The 21,327-nt window shown below is 44.6% G+C and overlaps 2 protein-coding genes across 3 annotated transcripts in view; one reads left to right on the forward strand and one right to left on the reverse strand.

The window, feature by feature from the left end:
• CMSS1 (cms1 ribosomal small subunit homolog) overlaps positions 1-21,327 on the reverse strand; it is a 483,211-nt gene that overhangs the window by 243,505 nt on the left and 218,379 nt on the right. The window lies entirely within an intron of this gene.
• Positions 1-21,327, forward strand: part of FILIP1L (filamin A interacting protein 1 like) — a 407,450-nt gene that overhangs the window by 181,936 nt on the left and 204,187 nt on the right. The window contains exon 2 of the mRNA XM_077480193.1: positions 16,314-16,599. Within this exon, the coding sequence (XP_077336319.1) occupies positions 16,324-16,599 (276 nt within the window). The 5' untranslated portion in view covers positions 16,314-16,323. The remainder of the gene's footprint in view (positions 1-16,313; positions 16,600-21,327) is intronic.

The following is a 21,327-nucleotide window of genomic DNA, read 5'->3' on the forward strand; positions in this document are numbered from 1 at the left end:
AAATGAAAATCCCATTTTGGGTTGTCCCCAGAACAGTAATAGAGAGTAAATCTTCCAAAGGGGACACTAGTTCTGGTGACCTGGGATGCCCTAATGGATTGCCTTCATTTGCAGGGATTTCCTTTCAATTCCTGTTTGGTTAAGGTAAAAGAAGTGAAGGAAAATCTCCCCCAATGGAAAGGTGGGGCTATGTGACGGTGAGCCCCAGGAACATAGGACATTCTAATGAAAGCTATTACAGCTCTCTCTTCGTACAGACAGCTTGCCTCTTCCTCTCCTCGCTTCCCCTGGCTGGGGGACCGTGCGGGCGGTGCTCGCCCCCCATCCCCACTCTGAGGCAGCCTCACTCTTGCCAGCAGCCATTTGAGGGCTCCAGTATGCATTCCTCATCCTCCCCAGTAGTTCCGCCACTGGCTCGTCTCTTCCTCTGCACAGGTGAGGCTGCATTGTGACTGCACATTCATTCAGCATTTCTCTAGTTGTTAAATTCTAACATTAGTCATTGGTTACATAAAGGAAAATTACCAGATCATTCAGATCTTTACAAATGCTGATCTTTTAATTCGTGCTATATGGTAATTTTTTTAATTGGCAAAGAAACCAATGTTTGAAAAAAAATTTATGTCTAAAGAACATGTAATGTACAGTGCATTTTTGCATGTAGGAATTATCTTTACTACATATTTCAGATTTTTTTTTTTTACAGCTATAAAGTTAGCAGTATTAGTGTTTGCACTTTTAAACAATAACTTAATTTTTCACTTAGAATGCGAATGAGGGAAAGAAAAAAAATCGCTAGGTTGATTGGTTGAAAAGGGACAGTTGGTAGATTCAACCCTATAATGAAAATTCTCACTTTTATTCTATCCAAATAAAGGTATAAGCCTCTGCAAAATGCAAAGGGGCTGATTTACTGAATGAGTAGAGAATGTTTACTAAATGTTTACTCTCAAAAGTGGTTATGCTAAGCCAGCCTTTCTCAGCCTTTTCAACACAAAGGAACCCCTAAAATAACTTTTCCGTCTCAAAGAACCCCTGCTAAAAAAGGACCATACAACTCATGATATACTAGTATGATGGTCAGTCGGATGAATGCTCCTTACTATTGTGGTCATTGGAAAGAATTCCCACCTTACAGATAGCTAAAAAGATCAATGGTGTGAGTGGGAACTTATCTGAGACAGAAATTAAACAAGGAATCAGCAACCTCTGGAGAAACCCTAGTTGACAAACCCTGTGCTAGGCTACGGTTTAGTAATTCCTTTATTAATGTTATAGTGTAGCACCCTCAACCTTAGGTAGGCACGTGCTAGGTGTAGGTTTTGTGTAAGCTGCCAGCGCAGGTAAATTTAAGCAGGCCTATGCTGTGAGCTATATCTGGGGGCAGGGGAGGGGTTTAGTATAGCAGAAGGTCACTGATATGTGCCTCAGTTCTTGGGTTGCCTCCTCTGTTTCCAGGGAGAAGTTTCTGGAAAAGGGGCATGGCAGAGAGCTGGAGTGCCATGTGGTGCATGTGGGAGCTCCGACCAATCCCCAACTAGGACTCCTTCATATACCCATGGTCAACCTTCTGTGGGAGGAGTTGTCGGCTGGATGAACTGGATGATGGAGTGTTAGACTGTTGTGTCTGAGGGAACCCCCTTTCTTGGGGGGGGGGTGTACCTCAGGCAGGGTGCTCGGGGGCTGGGAGGGAGCCAGAAAGGACAGCTGGTCAGCACGTCCTGAGTAAAGTCAATCAGGAGGGATCCAGGCCAGGTGTCGGTGAGTGGAAATCACAGTGGAAAGCTCTGGAAGAGACATGCCAGGAGTTGGATGTAGAGCCAGAGCCCCCCCCCCCCACTGTGAGGCAGCCCCACACTTGCCATCAGCCATTTGAGGGCTCCAGTATGCATTCGTCATCCTCCCCGGTAGATCCGCCACTGGCATGCCTCTTCCTCTGCACAGGTCACGCTGCATTGGGCACAGGTAAGGCAACATTGGGCACAGATGGGCACAAGTGAGACTGCATTGGGCACAGGTGAGGCTGTATTGGGCATGGATCACGATGCATTGGGCACAGGTGAGGCTGCATTGGGCACAGGTGGGCACAGGTGAGGCTGTATTGGGCACGGGCAGGCCACGCTGCATTGGGCACAGGTGAGACCACATTGGGCACAGGTGAGGCTGCATTGGGCACTGGACATGCTACGCTGCATTGGGCACAGGTGAGGCTACATTGGGCACAGGGGAGGGTGCATTGAGCACAGGCCACACTGCATTGGGCACAGGTGAGGCTGTATTGGGCACTGGACAGGCTGCATTGGGCATAAGTGGGCACAAGTGAGGCAGTATTGGGCACAGGTGAGGCAGCATTGTGCACGGGCAGGCCACGCTGCATTGGGAACAGGCAGGCCACATTGGGTACAGGTGAGGATTATTGAAGCACTAACACCAGCTGTTTGGAGTATCTTTATCTGTTGATTGTTAAACGTTCTGGAATATGTATATTGCTATTGTGGTGTGGGATCTGGGCTTGTTGTCCCTCCATCCCTTTTCTTTGCTTCCTTACTTCTTTCCTCATTCATCTCAGACTCGAACCACCCCCCCTTTGAGCCACGCATTTTAACCACTTAAGGACCGCCGTATTGCCATTGTACGTCATCACAATGGCACAGGCAGGCACAAGCACGTACATGTACGTGCCTGCCTTCCAGCGGGTGGGGGGTCCGATCGGACCCCCTCCCACTGGATACGGCGGTCCGGTTCGCTCCAGGAGCGATCCGTGATGAGGGGATGGCCGTTGGTTTCTGGCCACCCCCTCTGGATCGCTCCTGGCCAATGACAAGCTTCCTCCCACTGTGTATTGTTTACACAGGAAGGAGGAAGTGATGTCATTCTCCTCGGGGCGGTCTTTTTGACCGGACTACGAGGAGAAGACTAAAAGTAAGTGCACCAAAACACTACACTGACACATAGGTACACAAACCCCCCCCCCCGATCCCCACCCCGATCGCCCCCCCCCCCCCCCCCCCCAGTCACAGTGTCACTGATTGCATTGATCATTTCTTTACTGATCACTGCATTCAGTGTCAGTTGTAACAGTTAAAACTGTCAGGGCAGTTAGTGTTAGGTCCAGGGTAGCCCCCTATCACCCCCCAATAAAGATTTAACCCCCTGATTGCCCCTAGAGTTAACCCTTTCACCCCCTTTTGCCAGTGTCACTAAGCGATCATTTTTCTGATCGCTGCATTAGTGTCGCTACTGTCGCTAGGTAGCTAGTTATTTTTTTAGGTTCACCGCCAGGTTTTTATATTGCTAGGTACCCCGATATACTACCCAATAATGGTTTTAACCCCCTGATTGCCCCTAGTTAACCCTTTCACCCCCTTTTGCCAGTGTCACTAAGCGATCGTTTTTCTGATCGCTGCATTAGTGTCACTAGTGTCGTTAGGTAGCTAGTTATTTTTTTAGGTTCACCGCCAGGTTTTTATAGCATTAGGTACCCCCATATACTACCCAATAATGGTTTTAACCCCCTGATTGCCCCTATTTAACCCTTTCACAAGCGATCTCAGTATAAGTGTCACTGGTGACGCTGGTTAGCCAGTTAGTTATTTAGGTTCCCCGTCAGGTTTTTATATAGCGCCAGGGACCCCCATATACTACCTAATAAAAATTTGAACCCCCTGATTGCCCCTAGTTAACCCTTTCACCACTGATCACCGTATAAGTGTTACGGGTGACTCTGGTTAGTTTGCTTTTTATAGCATCAGGGCACCCACCATTTATTACCCAATAAAGGTTTAACCCCCTGATCACCCAGCGGGTGATATCAATTAGGTTTTAGGGTCAGGGTCTGCGTCGCCCCAGGCAGCGCTAGGTTAGTGGCAGTACCGCTAACACCCACGTGCAAAGCATACACCTCCCGTAGTGGTATAGAATCTGAACAGATCAATATCTGATCTGATCAGATCTATACTAGCGTCCCCAGCAGTTCAGGGTTCCAAAAAAACGCATTGTTAGGGGGATCAGCCCAGATACCTGCTAGCACCTGCGTTTTGCCCCTCTGCCCAGCCCACCCAAGTGCAGTATCGATCGATCACTGTCACTTACAAAACACTAAACACATAACTGCAGCGATCGCAGAGTCAGGCCTGATCCCTGCGATCGCTAACAGTTTTTTTGGTAGCATTTTATATTTAAATCCGGAAGGCATTGCTTGGTTTTTGGGGTCCCGTACGTGGCTAGGCTCCCAAAAAGTCCCCCCCATGTGGTATCCCCGTACTCGGGAGAAGCAGCAGAATTTATTTTGGGGTGTAATTTGACTTATGCCCATAGCATGTGTGAGCAATATATCATTTAGTGACAACTTTGTGCAAAAACAAAAAAGTTTGTAACATTCCCGCAACTTGTGGCAAAATATAAAATATTCCATGGACTCAACATGCCTCTCAGTAAATAGCTTGAGGTGTCTACTTTCCAAAATGGGGTCATTTTGGGGGGTTTTGTGCTATTTTGGCATTTTATGGCCTTCGAAACTGTGATAGGTAGTGAGGAGTGAAATCAAAAATTTGCACCCTTAGAAATCCTGAAGTTGGTGATTGGTTTTCGGGGTGCCGTGCGCGACTAGACTCCCAAAAAGTCCCACACATGTGGTATCCCCATACTCGGGAGAAGTAGCGGAATATATTTTGGGGTGCAATTCCACATATAACCATGGCATGTGTGAGCAATATATCATTTAGTGACAACTTTTTGTAAAAAAATTTTTTTGTCATTATTCAATCCCTTAGGACAAAAAAAATAAATATTCAATGGGCTCAACATACCCATCAGCAATTTCCTTGGGGTGTCTACTTTCCAAAATGGGGTCATTTGGGGGGGGGGGGTTTGTACTGCCCTGCCATTTTAGCACCTCAAGAAATGAGATGGGCAGTCATAAATTAAAAGCTGTGTAAATTCCAGAAAATGTACTCTAGTTTGTAGACGCTATAACTTTTGCGCAAACCAAAAAATATACGCTTATTGACATTTTTTTTACTAAAGACATGTGGCTGAATAAATTTTGCCCTCAATGTATGACTAAAATTTAGTTTATTCGATTTTTCTTATAACAAAAAGAAGAAAATATCTTTTTTTTAAAAAAAATTTCGCTCTTTTTCCATTTATATCGCAAAAAATAAAAATCGCAGAGGCAATCAAATACCATCAAAAGAAAGCTCTATTTGTGGCAAGAAAAGGACGCAAATTTCGTTTGGGTGCAATATTGCATAACCGCGCAATTACCAGTTAAAGCAGCGCAGTGCGAAATTGGAAAAAGACCTCTGGTCCTTAAGGTGTTTATTGGTCCGGGCTGTAGTGGTTAAACCACGCCCACTATTTAATTTAAGCCCTGCCATTTTTTTGTGGGAGGGGGGGCTGTTTGAAGGGGGGGGGCCCATACAACATTTTGCTATGGGGCCCTGTGATTTCTAGTTACGCCCCTGGTTGTAATCCTTTTTGTCCTTTAGAAAAACGTCACTGAGCATGCCCAGATCTCCCCTGATTTACGGCACACTCTCTATGTCTTATCTATCTGTTATCAAGACTTCCTACGGCACACAATACTGAACTACCAGGAGGCTACTAATCACTCAGAGCTTCCTTCTACACACCATGTGACCATGTGACATGATATACAGTGTAAACCAGGGAATGGGACAGCAGTATTGCATTCTTATCAGCTGAAGCCGATAGGACTCATACAGGCAAACACTAGGTAATCAGCACAAGTAAATACTACGAAATAAAACAAGTCAGCTATGAACTGGGAAGCAGGGTTGCCATAGAAACATTGGATTGAGAAGGAGGCTTGATTAACAGTACAGGAAGTGCTCAATGTAAGGGCGGATACACTCCACTGTGGACTCAGAAATCAATACTTAAGATGGCGCTGCCTAACCCCTGGAAACAAGTTTTTTAATGTTTCTTTAAACAGTAATTAATATGCAATTTGGGCTGGATTACAGTGGCTATACTTTGATAATTACTTATTATAATGGACTAAATGAAAAGAAGCATCAGAGTGGGAGAGTTTACTTCCTCTTTAAGCATGAATGGATCCCAACCCTCCACTCTATACTCTACCAGCTCCTAACAGGTAACAGCAAGAGACAGGGACATGCCTGGGCTAAGTAGCTCTCTTTCAATACTACATATAAGTACACTTTAACGATATGCATGAATACAATATGGTTTTGCTGGGATCTTAAAATGTATGTCAGGATAAAATGAAAAAAAAAAAAAAATGAAATACTGGCACAATTCCCCATATTTTATCCTTTTAAAGGCTTTGCAAGTACAGAGCAATCAATACCTGTTGATCTGCCAAAAATGTCCTGTTGTGGGGTGACAAAATACATGATTTGTTTTTGGACTGGGCAGTTTCATCAAGGCTGCTGAGAAAGCAGTATAGCCAGCCCTCCTGTACTGGACCTGGGCCCCATCAGTTCAAAAGGTGGGACCGGGCACCTGCTGAGCAGGAGGGCCAGCTGTACTGTCTTATTGCAGATGCACTTCTGCCTCCCCCTGCAGCGATGCCAGCCTTTAGCAGCAGAGCATTTCCTCCTATATTCTTCTATCCTTAGGAGTTATATATGCATACCTCCAGTCATCAGGAGGGCAGCTCTAATATGAGAAAACATAGCCCTACATTTTTACCAAGATAGTTCCACAAAAAACATACAAAACAAGGCAAGGTAAGTCAGTATTGCCTACAGGCAATACTGCTGAGTAGTCCTTTGCTTTCTGCTTGCCTTTTTGGGTATAACCGACAGCTTTATAAAGAAACTTCATATCCCATTTCTTACTTTTTTTAATCCCATCTTACTCCTCTTGGTTGCTTAAAGAGGAAGTAAACTCTCCCACTCTGATGCTTCTTTTCATTTAGTCCATTATAATAAGTAATTATCAAACTATAGCGACTGTAATCCAGCCCAAAATCGCATAGAACTTGTTTCCAGGGGTTAGGCAACGCCATCTTAAGTATTGTTTTCTGAGTCCACAGTGGAGTGTATTTCCACCCTTACATTGAGCACTTCCTGTACTGTTAACCAAGCCTCCTTCTCAATCCAACGTTCCTATGGCAACCCTGCTTCCCTATTCATAGTTTACTTGTTTTATTTCATAGTATTTATTGTGCCAATTGTCTAATGTTTGCCTTTGTCAGTCTTATTAGCTGATAAGACTGCAGTAATGTCCAGGTTTACAATGCATGTGATGCCACATGGTATGTAGGAGGAAGCTCTAAATGATTCTGCAGCCTCCTGGGCTATCAGTGGTGTGCCGTAGGAAGTCCTGATAACAGATAGACAAGCACATAGAGAGTGTGCCGTGAATCAGGTGAGATCTGGGCATGCTCAGTGACATCATTCTAAAGAACAAAAAGGATTACAATACTAAGCAAGTAATCAGATATCTACAAGCAGCATGCATTAGGGGTTTTTATGCTGATTTACATGAAACAAAGTTGTGGGGGAGAGTTTACAACCACTTTAAGCTTTATAAACAAACTTGTATACTTGCTGCTGCCCAAAGGGTCCCAACTCCGCCATCTGGGAGGTGGCTTACTCTTCCTAGTTTTCAAGCCAGCTCTTGATGAAATGCATGCACAGTGGCTTTAGGAATCAGGAAAAAGACAACTGACCCCTGATGACGTGTAGTGGAGCATGTGCAGTACATTGCCCATGAAGCCTCCTTGAAGGCATAATGTGCACCCCTGGAGCCAGGAGGAAAGCTGGGGGTGTCATTATCACCTAAGCAAGACACATGAAAGTGTGGGCCAGTTATTTAGAAGGAAAAAAAAGGATTTAAATACAACAAAAACTGAATGTCCAAAAAGAAGAGAGGAAGGCGGAAAAGAAGAGAGGAAGGCGGAAATCTATTAAAGAGGGTCAAGAGAGTAAAGGGCTTCTTTAACACAGAAAAATATTGAGATATACATAGGGCAAATGTCTGCAGGATACTTCAGCCACAATATAAATCCCCTTTTTTCTAGAATAACCCAACGTGACCATCACTATTCATGTCTACCCAGTGTGAACTGGGTAGACATGAGTTCATTGTGAAGACACGCTTCCACATCATCTTGCAGGAGTGGATTGTTTTGATCTTGGCTTTAACAAACTACTTTAAGGACATACTGGTCTGTGGTTAGCTGTTAATTCATACACAAAATATCCTTCTATAAATGCTCTATTGTTAGCCAGCTCTTGGGGGAGAAAAGCAAATGAATAGCAGAGTCTGTGAGGTGAACGATGGATTTTTATAATGACATCATATATTTGATTACACTGCTTCAGATGAGGTAATGAGAATCAAAAAAGAATATTCTATCTCGCGGGGAGTTTAGAATTCATATAATCACATAAACTGTGGCCAAAATAGAAACAGGCATGTCAAATATGATATTCATTATGCCGTCACCAATCTACACGTTTTGACAAAGCGCCAAACCCACCATGAAACTGTTTTTGCCTCTTAGTATGATTATGTGTACTTTTATTGAGTCATTACATGCAGAACAAATTATTTCAGTGCATATATTCTAAATGCTCTTTCCAAGTTTGGAGCCTATCATCGGTTTCAGACACCCTTTGATGTGACTGGTACATTGCATTGTAGTCAAGGCCTGGATAACACCCTAAGCCCTTGTACACACGGTCGGAGATTCTGACAACCAAATCTGTCGGATTTTGTCCAAAACTGTTGCATACACACGGTCGGACAAAGTTGTCGGAAAATCCGACGTGATTACGTTATTTCGTTACGACGGGACTACGTTCACACTAGTAGCCAATAGCTTTGGTGTAGGAATTTCATCTGAGCATGCGTGGCACTTTGTCCGATAGGAATTCTCTACACATGATCGGAGTATGTCCGATCGGAGCATTTTGTCGGAAAATTTTACCAACAAGTTGGAAAACTTGGTCCGTCGGATACTCCAATGGAAACAGTCCGATGTAGACCACACACAGTCGGAGTATGCGACAAAACGGTCCGATCGGACACGTTCCGTCGGAATCTCCGACCGTGTGTACAAGGGCTAAGAGCTAGATAGACAACACACATATAACATCACATGCACATTCTCCAACCTTTTCTTTCGCTGTCGGAACACAAGAAACACAAGTTCCCTGACTATTTTATAGGGCTATAACCAGTGTTTCATTTTATTTGAAATGCATGTGGAGTCTGGTGAAACATCATCCCCTGGCTTTTTTTTATCACCTTAAAAAAAATGGGTAAATTTTGCATGCCAGGCAACGTGACAGCGTCCCTGCAATGGGCCCCTTACTGACCCCTTTATTCTTATGTTACCAGTGTTTCCTTTCAGCTCCTTCTCCTCCATAGCTTGCTTAAATAACTTGCACTTCCAAGTATGAAGGAGCATGTAACCTTCTCCCTTGTGGCAGAATTCATTTCAAGCAGACATGCCCAAGCACTGTCACATGACCAGGGGAGCGATGTTACCGCTTCACCTCAGGTTGGCAACACCAGTCATTTCCATTTCAGTACTGACATCAGAGGAATTATAAGGAAGTTCTAGATGGTGAGCATTGTAGGGGGTTAGGGTGGCCTAGGGAAGGGGGCACTGGTAAGATAAAAGTGCCTTTAAGTATGTCAGTAGCGAGATTCTTGTCATAGATCCTACTCACCTCATTAGGTGTTCACACACTCCTTTGAATGTTTCAAGTCTCATTTTGCATTCTCCAATATAACAAAAAAATAAATAAATAAAAGTCCTAAGAGAAAGACAGTAGTATGCCCTCTTAAGGACCAGGGCAGATATAAACAACTGGAGATCTCATGTGCAGAAATCTTTCCACCAAATCTTTCAGAGATCTATAAGAAACATGCAACATGTCTCTACCAAAAACCTAAAATAGATTTTTTTGCTTTTAAAGGTTTCATTTGACTCTCAATATGGACCAACTGAATTCCAACTGAATATTTTTTTAAATGGGGTTAATTCAATAAAACTGGAGAGTGCCAAATCAGGGGGGGAAGCTCTGCATAGAAACCGTTCGGCTTCCAGGTTTTCTTACCAAATCTTAGTTGAACAAGCTGAAGTTAGAAGCGGATTGGCTACCATACACAGCAGCACCAGATTTTGCGCTCTCCAGTTTTAGTAAATTAACCCCAATATCTCCCAAATGTTGGAAATTTCAAGGCACCCACACAGAAGGTGCATTGCACTAGGGTGTCTGAGAAATCAATGCCCAAAGGATTCTCTATCTGCGTGTTGTTCTCCCAGGTAAACCTCCCTGTGGTGTTTCACATTCCAACCAGAACCACTAGCATTGTGCTTAATGAGGGCCAGTAGGCATGGGGCCTCATTAGGTACACCAGCACAGTCTGATGGTGTTCTTGTTTAATATAGGCCAAGCTTTTGCTTTAAAACAGATCTCAGCAAACATCAAAAACACACAGATGACAAAAATATATGAGAGCTGTTTTCTTGCCCAAAAAATTTTTTTTTCTCATTTGGTCCAGTTTTACACCGTCATCACACAGCTCAGTCAGGAAGAAGACACCACTTCCTCTGACACAGTGGTGTCATCTCTCTATCCTGAGCCTGCTGACTGAGGAAGCAGCACACCAATGCAGTCATTTTCTCTGCTATTCTACGCTTTCCTCATATCAGCACAGTTCTTCGTCAGCATTTTCACACACAGAATACATAGTTGGTTTCTAAAACTTTCCCTCTCTCTACCAGTTTAAGTGATGCTGTATTGGAGGTTTTAAGAGACTGATACCAAGTCAAATTCATATGCTTACACTCGTTAATGATTAATTAATGAATACATAGCTGCACTCATTTTTGACTTTTAGATCTGCCTGAAGTTCAGTTTTAAGCTGAATTTAAATTATGCATATTTTTGCATAATTATATTGGTCCAGCTTGGAAAGTTTTCTCTGAATGATGGCCGTTTTGAGCAAGTGTCCCCCTGTGTTCACTGAGAAGTAAGACAGCTGCTCAGCACAGCACCCAGAAGCTAGTTCCAATCACTGTAGTAGCAGTGTCTACTACAGTTATTTTCAGCTTCCACAGGGATTGGCCAGTTATGACATTGTCTACTTACATTGGTTCAAGCTGGACCAATGTAACTACAAAACTGAAAAAATATGAATACCTGGAATTCGGCTTTAAAGCAGTTCTTCACCCTGAAAACAAAAAATTTAAAGTCTGCAGCTACAAATACTGTAGCTCAGGGATGTCCAAAGTCCGACCCAAGTTCCGGTTTTCGAACGGCCTGCCTGGTAATTTGGACATGTACATCTTTTGTGGCCCCCAATGAATCCCCAAGAGTATATATGCTGGCTGCCTTGGAGGGGACAGGGAGGGGGTGGGACGAGTGCCGTACACACAGGAGTATTTCCTGTTTACGAGGTGGCCTCTGTAATAGGAAGTCCCATCTCCTGCGCTGCCAATGGATGACTGTTCTGTCCATCATAGGAGGTGAGACTTTGTATTAAAGAGGCCGCCTCATAAACGGAAAAGGAAATACTCCTGTGTGTACGGCACTTGTCCTGCTCCCTCCCTCTCCCTGTCAGGGTGCAGGTGGGCTTGGCTAAGGCTGCATTGATAGCAATGGTGTGTCTGCATTCATGGCAATGAGGAAGCTGCAATTGTGGTGCTGCAATGGTGGTGCTGCATTCATGGCAATAGTAAGGCTGCATTCAATGCAATGGTGAGGCTGCATTCATGGCAATGAGGGTGCTGCATTAATGGCAATGGTAAGGCTGCATTCAAAAGAAAGTTGGGGCTGCATTCATGGCAACAGTGAGGCTGCAGATGGGCCCTGACCCTAATTTTGCTTCACAGGTCTTTATTTAACCACTTGCTTACTGGGCACTTAAACCCCCCTCCTGCCCAGACCAATTTTCAGCTTTCAGCGCTGATGCACTTTGAATGACAATTGCGCAGGCATAGAACACTGTACCCAAATGAAATTTTTATCATTTTTTTCCCACAAATAGAGCTTTCTTTTGGTGGTATTTAATTACAGCTGGGAGTTTTATTTTTTGCTAAACAAACAAAAAAAGATGCAAAAAAAAAAATCATGTTTAATAGTTTGTTATAAAATTTTGCAAACAGGTCATTTTTCTCCTTCATTGAAGTGCGCTGATGAGGCGGCACTGATAGGCTGCATTGGTGGGCACTGATAGGCTGCACTGGTGGGCACTGATAGGCATAGATAAGGCGGCACTGATGGGCACAGATGGGCAAAGATGGGCACAGATAAGATGGCACAGATGGGTGGCACGGATGGGTGGCACTAAGGGGCACTGATAGGTACCACTGATAGATGGGACTGATGGGCACTGATAGGTGGCACTGATAGGTGGCTCTGATAGGTGGCACTGCTGGGCACTGATGGGCGGCACTGCTGGGCACTGTAGATGAGACTGATGGGCACGGATATATGGCACTGGGGTGCAGCACCTTTGTTGAGGCAGATTGTGTGCACTGCTGGGTGGCACTGTGGGCACTGCTGGGTGGCACTGTGGGCACTGCTGGGTGGCACTGACGGGGGGCACTTATTTTTTAATGAGGTGGCACTGGCAGGGGGCAGGTGGGCACTGGCAGGGCTGGCCGTGATCGGGACATCAGTCGGTCGCCGGTGATCGGCTCTTTTTTTTCTCCTCGCGCTGGAATAATAGCCGATTACCGGCTCCGTTGTATCACATGATCAGCTGTCATTGGCTGACAGCTGATCACGTGATAAGGGGTCGGGATCGACCCCTTGCTCGGATCAGTGATCAGGCGAGTCTCACAGACTCGCCGATCACAGAGCGCGCCGCGCGCGCCCCTCAGGCCGCTCGTGCACAGGACGACGTCAATAGACGTCGTCCCGGCAAAGGAGGTCCACGCTGTAGCCGTCATTCGGCTATAGCGCGGGTCTCAAGTGGTTAAAATTTATGTTTGTTTCCTGAAACTTCCCTCTTAAAGTGAATGTGCGTGTTATAGGAAGATAAATACAGTATATACAAATAACACACCCAAGCTCATCTCTTCACCACACACAGCCACAAAGGCAAGAGAATTCTTGTTGGGCGGTGTATTAGTGCTCGGACCAACACACTTAGACTGGATTTTAATGGTACAAAAAATGTCAGGCAAAATGGTTGGCCCTTACGCATGTTCACTTCATCAAATCTGGCCCTTTGTAGCTGCTGACTTTTAATAATAGAACAATTACCTGTCCAGGGATCCAGCACTGTCCTCACTCAAGCCAGCTCTTTGGCTGTCTTAGGATACAAGCGCCAGCATGTTTACTTTGGGAAGCCTGCTGTGACCACTTGCAGCTTCCCACCATGCATGCAAGACCCATGCTGCACTTTGTAAATGTGACGTGTCCCAGAAGGCTGCATGGGAAGGAAGGGGAAGTCAAACTTCCACATGGATGGTCATCTGCATTGGAAGTGGAAGAGGTTAACTGTCAAAACCAGGTTCCTCGCCCCCCCCCCCCCCCCCCCAAAAAAAAACAAAAAGTGACAAAACTTAAATGAGAAGTATGGGTTGTTTTTTTTTTTTGCATATTCATACAGACAGACAGATGCTGCAGCTGTCCCCCGTCGACTCTTCATTGAGAACCGAGCCACCGAACACCACAGATGGCTCAGTTCTCACTCCCCCCCCCCCCCCCCCCGAGCAGAGAGCTTTTGACTGTCAGTCAGCATCTCTCCTGGTCTGCTCCTCCACACTCACTGGAGTGCTGAACTGTGGAGGGGCGGGGAGCAGCCTTCTCGCTGAGAGGCTGAGACTGCCATCAGTCCAGGCAGTTGGCGGATCCAGACTTCCTAAGTTGGGATGACGCGCTGCCTGGACTTATTGCAGTGACGTCAGCGGAGAGCGGACTTTAGACTACTCTCTGCTGAAAACGAATTGCACTACTGTGACCCTTAGGAGAGGTCCAGCCTAAAAAGCTCAGGCTGGACCTCTCCTTTAAAGTGAAGGGGTGGAGGCAGACAAGCAGACTTCCACTTTTGGCTAAAGTTCTGCTTTAAGCATTTGTTCAGTGGAGCCTTCACTTACAAGCCTACCATTTAGTAATGACCTAGTAGTCCTTGTTTCTATTTGAAAAAGCAACTTTGCTGTAAAATCTCTCAGAAATGTATATCACACAAAGAGGATCGCCAAGCTAAAAAACTTGGCAAGGGTGTCAGATACAGCTTCTATAACTCACACAGATGGTTAGGACATTCTCTACTAAGCAAAATCTGTGCTGACATAATGCTTCACATCACTACTTCCTAGGTCACTAACCCTGAACATATAAGCAAATTAATTCTTACTGTGTTCCAACTTTACTGGCTGCATACATGGTCTAGGTCAGTAACTCAAAAAGTACTGAATCAAAAGATCGGTCATGACAGCCAGACAACTTGAACTTTCAGAAGAAAGTCAATAATGGCAGCCTCCATATTTCTCTCAGCACCTTTCCTCTGAACATTAATGAAACAATCCAAAAACTGAAAAAAAAAATGGAAAATAGAAAATCTCTATACAAGATCTCCCTTTAAGGGTCATGCCATAATAAAGATTCTAATGCTGTACCTTTCAGACAGTGAGCTTCATGGACATGTATTGAATAGTCATTAGTCCTGTCTTGTGCAGTATCTAAACATTTTCAGGCACACCATCTGTCATAGAAGGGAGAGACAGATTTTATTGAAATTGAGAGTAATTAATCCTTAACCACTTGAGATCCGCGCTATAGCCAAATGACAGCTACAACTCGGATCTCCTTTTCTGGGACTACGTCTATTGACGTCGTCCCGTGTACGAGCGGCCTGCGCGCCCCGTGATCGGCGAGTCCATGAGACTCGCCTGATCACCGATCCGTGCAAGGGGTCGATCCCGACCCCTTATCACGTGATCAGCTGTCAGCCAATGACAGCTGATCAGGTGACATAACGGAGCCGGTAATCGGCTAGTATTCCTCCTCGCGCTGAGAGCGCGAGGAGAAAAAAAAAAAGCCGATCACCGGCGGCCGTGATCGGGACATCAGTCCCGATCACGGCCAGCAATGCAAGCGCCCACCTGCCCCCTGCCAGTGCCCACCTGCCCCCTGCAGTGCCACCCTAATAAAAAGTAAGTGCCCCCGTCAGTGCCACCCAGCAGTGCCCACAGTGCCACCCACAGTGCCCACAATCTGCCTCAAAGGTGCTGCACCCCAGTGCCGCCCATCAGTGCCCAGCAGTGCCGCCCATCAGTGCCCAGCAGTGCCACCCATCAGTGCCCAGCAGTGCCACCTATCAGAGCCACCTATCAGTGCCCATCAGTCCCATCTATCAGTGGTACCTATCAGTGCCCATCCGTGCCACCCATCCGTGCCATCTTATCTGTGCCCATCTTTGCCCATCAGTGCCGCCTTATCTGTGCCCATCGGTGCCGCCTTATCTGTGCCTATTAGTGCCGCCTTAACTATGCCTATCAGTGCCCACCAGTGCAGCCTATCAGTGCCCACCAATGCAGCCTATCAGTGCCCACCAATGCAGCCCATCAGTGCCCACCAATGCAGCCCATCAGTGCCCACCAATGCAGCCTATCAGTGCCGCCTAATCAGCGCACTTCAATGAAGGAGAAAAATGACCCGTTTGCAAAATTTTATAACAAACTATTAAAACATGATTTATTTATTTTTATTTTTTTGCATCTTTTTTTGTTTGTTTAGCAAAAAATAAAACTCCGAGCTGTAACTAAATACCACCAAAAGAAAGCTCTATTTGTGGGAAAAAAAATGATAAAAAATTTCATTTGGGTACAGTGTTGTATGCCCGCGCAATTGTCATTCAAAGTGCATCAGCGCTGAAAGCTGAAAATTGGTCTGGGACTGAGGGGGGTTTAAGTGCCCAGTAAGCAAGTGGTTAAAGTTCACAACAAGAGCACTGAAGTCATCAGCAGCTCAGTTACCTTTCCCCAGAAGCAATTCAACAGCCTTTCAGTCAAGGCAGATGCTTTGGGTAAAGAGAGGTTCACTGCTGATACTTATTTATTGATTTAGATGACCTCAAGGCTTGTTGAGAATGCATTGCTCCATGATGCCTTCAGCTACAGAGGTCAGTGAAGGATTGTGTTAAAGCTCAGTCACTACTTGGTAAGAATTTATAAATACCTGAATGTCTATAGCTTGGCCACAGGTTCGCTTTTCATTTGCCGAGTTTGTTTTTCTGTATAGAGGGCTGTGATTCCATGTTTCTGAGGTGTACTCTAAGTTTATTAATTTATGTAAAAAATGATTAATGTTAGTGAAACTCATTTAAACCTTTTATTTTTATTTTGCCAGCATTCCAAAAATGCGTTCTGAAAGTATAAGCACCGAGTGTCCAGCCAAGAGGATGACCTGCAAACAAGCAGACATCTACCAGCACATTGGCACAGAAAGCAATGAGGAGTCGGACACCATTAAACGGAACAGGGGGAAGAAACACAGGGACTATGTTGCTGAAACTGGCACTATATTAAGAAGCCACAAATCGGATCAGAAACAAAAGACCTCTAACAGAAAAGCAGATGATCTTTCTCGGGATGACCTTCTGTTCCTGCTTAGCGTGCTGGAGGGAGAGCTGCAAGTCAGTTGTTTTTCATGCTTCACGCAATAAGCAGACCATATATTTGGATTATACATATGGGTCTCTCTTGCCAACATAGGCTGTTATTATAAATCACATGTGAAAGCACTGTCATTATTACATGCTAATGGTATGCATATCCTCACTCTATCACAGACAACAAGGACAATATTAAGTTCGGGTTGAATGTGAGTCTGCCCTGTGGGAAGTGATGTTCAGATTTGTTTTACTGCACAGTATGACAGTCATTTCACATTGAATTTCTTTCATCAGCTGCCAAATATATATACAGACATTCTTTATATTGTTTAGGATACACGTATCTAATGAGTTACTGTGAAAATCTACATTTTTATAGCATTTTCTGCCTAAAACACATTTGTTATATGTTTTTCCATTTTTTTCACAATTATATTGAATTACTTTGCTCTCTCCTCCTTATTCAATATTTTTTATTTTGATGTCACTCTGGCTCCATCAACTTTTTTAAAAGCCTCTGTCTGTCATGGGGGACCTGTCAACACAAGGAGCAGTGATCTACAAAATGGCTAATGGGACTGTAGTGACTGTAACTGTCAGTCATGAATAGAATAGAAAAGTACATATCAAATTTGCTCTAAGGCAGGGGTGCCCAACCAGTGGCCCGCGATCTCCCGCCATCCCAGAGCATCAGTGTTGTGAATAAATCCACTGGTAGAGCTTCTGTTAAAATAAAAAAGCCACTGGTAGAGGAAGCAAGCGGCTCCAGAGCCACATAAGCCAATGCTTCCTGTATAGTGCCAACTCCTATCACAGGTGGAGCGATACCAAATGTGCTATGGCCTGGGGCAACAGCCGGCGATCCAAGGGCCCATAGAGTAGAGTCAGTTGTATCTGTGTCCGCTCTGCATATGCAAAGTGGACATGGAACGATCATCCTTCTGCTTCACTCATTGTGGCCCACGACCAGTTACCAAGTCACTTAAAGTGGTTGTATACCCACTTTTTTAACTTTTACCTACAGGAAAGCCTATAATAAGGCTTACCTGTAGGTAAAAAAAATATCTCCTAAACCTGTACGGTTTAGGAGATATTCCCCTCGGTATGCGCCGCTGACTGCAGCGGCGCATGCGCACAAGGGGGTTCTCTCCGTGAAAATCCGGCAGCGCTCGTCCGGCCGGATTTAAATCTCCCGCGCGCATGCGCGGGAGTGACGATATCGCGGCTCCGGCCACTCACAGCGCCGGAGCCGCGATACCCGGAAGAGACGCCGAGGGAGCATGTCGGCTTCCTCGGCGTGGATCGGGCGAGATGTCGGGGCCTCGTTCTAAGGTAAGTATTTCATAATGAGCTAGTATGCGGTGCATACTAGCTCATTATGCCTTTTGCTTTGCAGGTTTTAAAAAAAAAAAAAAAAAAAATTGCGGGTTTACTACCGCTTTAAGTGGCCCTCACTCTTCAAAAGGTTGGGCAGCAAAGGAGAGCAGCAAAGCATGCAGGTTTTTTTTTTTATTTAATTGAACCTGTGGCCAGGCTATGGAGTGTCCAGTATTTATATAAGCATATATGTGGGTAAAATCTTAAAACATAAATCAGCAGAGCTCTCCAGTGTATGTGAATTGTTACTTTGCAGTTTATTTACTAAAGCAGAAGAGGGCAAAACCAGTCTCACTTCTGCATAGAAACCAATCAGCGGATTGGTTTCTCTGCAGAAGTGAGACTGATTTTGCACACCCCTTTATGTCTATATAGAAATAATGCAAGTACTAAAAAATACCTGTTGATAATGGTAAAAATGCAAGCAGTTTCCAATAGTGAGCTGCCACTGCTGCACTGAAATCTCCAGCAGTGTTGTCAGCCTTGGCCAAGTTCTCTTTATCTGCATAACCCCTCATTGTTTACTCTCTTAGCAATCACTGCTCTCCCATACTAGCTGTCTGCTATTAACACAGCTTCTCCCCCACCAAATTTCTGTTGTTGCAATGCAGAAATGGCATGGTTGTCAGTCCACTACAGGAAGTTAGTAGCTCACTGTATTTCTGGAAGGATTGTCAGGATCAGCAGCATTTTTCAATATAACATGGAAAAATAATCACGTGTTGGAGAGCTGCGCTGAATATGTTTTTACTGATATTGCCCACAGATTCAATTTAACAAGCAGTATATCAGCTTTAACACAATGCCCCAGTAACCTCTGTAGCTGCAAGCACTGTGAAGTAATTCATACTCAAAGTTGATATCAGAAGCACGGATGTTCTGGTAATTTTTACAGCAGCTCGTTTCCCTTTTCCCATCAGTGACTCAGCAACTTTCTCATGTAAACACAGTGTAGGTGCTCTGTCAGGGAGGGGCATTGTATTCTATTATGACTTAGGACCCGATTTGAGTGGTCCTGATCTGAAACCGGAGAATGGATTTTCCCACAAAACCTGCAACTACCGAGGGAGTCATTTAAAGTGGTTATAAAAGCTTAAAATGGTTGTAACCCTAAAAAAAAAAAAAAATAAAAAAAGATTCTGTTCCTTTAAACACTCAAGGACAGAGCCTCATTTTGAGATTTGGTGTTTAGAAGTTTAAAACAGTTTTTTTTTTGCTAGGAAATTAGTTAGAACCCCCAAACATTATAATATTATATATATATATATATATATATATATATATATATATATATATATATATATATATATATATTTTCTAACACCCTAGAGAATAAAATGGCAGTCATTGCAATACTTTCTGTTACACCGTATTTGCGCAGCAGTCTTACAAGCGCACTTTTTTTGGACAAAATACTTTAGCCCAATTTTTTTATACTGTGAAAGATAATGTTACGTTGAGTAAATACCCAACATGTCACGCTTCAAAATTGCGCCTGCTCGTGGAATGGCGACAAACTTTTACCCTTAAAAATCCCCATAGGCAATGTTCAAAAAAATTCTACGGTTTGCATGTTTTGAGTTACAGAGGTCTAGAGCTAGAATTATTGCTTTCGCTCTACCGATCGTGGTGATACCTCACGTGTGTAGTTTGACATATGTAAACATCCCTTGCAATAAAAAAAAAGCATGACAGGACCTCTTAAATAGGAGTTCTGAGGTCAAAAAGCCCTCAGATCTCATATTTACACTAAAATGGAATAATTAAAAAAAAATGTCGTGGGGGGGTGGGGGGAGAGAGAAATCGCCCTTTAAGAGCTATGGGCAGAAGTGATGTTTTGACATTGCTTCCACCCTGCAATGGTATGGAGCCGGGTGGGTGCCATCTTCCCCTCAGTCAGCTCCATATCAAACAGGGAGAAGGGTCCGATCGCCTCTGCCAGCGGCTCCAGTAAGCAGGGGAGGGCACCGAAGTGGGGCAGGAGGGGCCCTCTCCCACCACTGATAAAAGTAATCTTGCAGCGAATCCACTGCAGAGGCCACTTTTATCTGAAAGCCGTCCACCCACTGAAGAAGTAGATACAGGGGTTATGGCAGCTAGCTGCTGCCATAACAACGATATTCGACTTCAAACAGCCGACGTAAAGCATGATAAACCACACTTGTGTGTCCTAAACACGGGAATCATGGCTGCTGATCCTCATTACCATGGTCAGTCTACATGCCTTCATCAACCCACTGCTCTCCTCTCTTCACTCCTCTCTCCCTGTCAGCTGCTGTGTGAGCCCCACCCCACCCCCCCTCCCCTCCCATCGCTGCTCCAAATGGCAGTAAAGTAACTGCTTACAATTACTGCCAGCTGCTAGAACAAAATGTACTACACAGTGTCTTTGTTTTTTAAAATTCTTCTTTTAAATGCCTTATTTTGCCTAGCTGATCTGCAGTCAAGTGACCACCCATGAGACAGAAGGGGATCTCAGCCCCTCCCTCTGTAGTGCATAGATCGGAGAAGAAGAGCGGCAGGCGGTCACGTGACCGCAGATCGGCGAGGTGAAATAGGATATATAGAAGAAGAATTTAAAAAAAGCACATACACTGTGTAATACATTTTGTCCTGGCAGAGGGGATGGCAATAGTTGTGAACACTGCCTTTACAACTACTTTTAAAGTGGAAGTAAACCCTTCTATAATTTTCAGTCAAGGAAGCTGCCATCTTGGCCTCTAATTATTCTTCAACTGCCATAATGCTGCACATGTGATCAGTTATGAAACCAGCCATTGGATTGTTTGAAAGTTTGGTTGAGAGCACGACCAATGTGAAAGTTAGCATTTCCGGCATGCCGGGAACGTAAGTGTTTTTTGAAACTGGGTTTACTCCCGCTTTAATACATTAACGCATTCTCTGCACTAAGGTAAAAGCCTTCCATGGTCAGTTCCTCTACCCAGCCCCCCTAAATACTTAGCTGAGCCCGATCCAGTGCTGCTCTCTCTCCTCACTGGACATGGAGGCAACAGCAGAGGCCATTGTCAATAAAATCCTGTAAGGAGAGAGTAGGGGGTGGGGCTGACCCGCTCTGTTTGTGTCAACAGACACACACAGTCCAGCTCAGGATCGAGCCCACATATATGCCACCATAGAAAGCGGCTTCCTATAGTGGCACACATAGAAGAGGAGGAGCCTGGAGAGCCGACATGGGACTGCAGGAGAAGAGGACTGGGGCTGCACAGAACAGGTACGTATGACATGTTTGTTATTATTATTTTTTATATATTTTTAACTTTATAATCCCTTTAAAGCTTGTTTACAGCTTGTGAAGAATATGCAAATACCTGGATATTGAATGCCTAGCCATAGGTTCACTTTAAGTCCAAT

The sequence above is a fragment of the Lithobates pipiens genome, unplaced genomic scaffold (assembly GCF_037356315.1).
Source record: "Lithobates pipiens isolate NorthernLeopardFrog02 unplaced genomic scaffold, aLitPip1_a1.2 Scaffold_16, whole genome shotgun sequence".
NCBI lineage: Eukaryota > Metazoa > Chordata > Amphibia > Anura > Ranidae > Lithobates > Lithobates pipiens.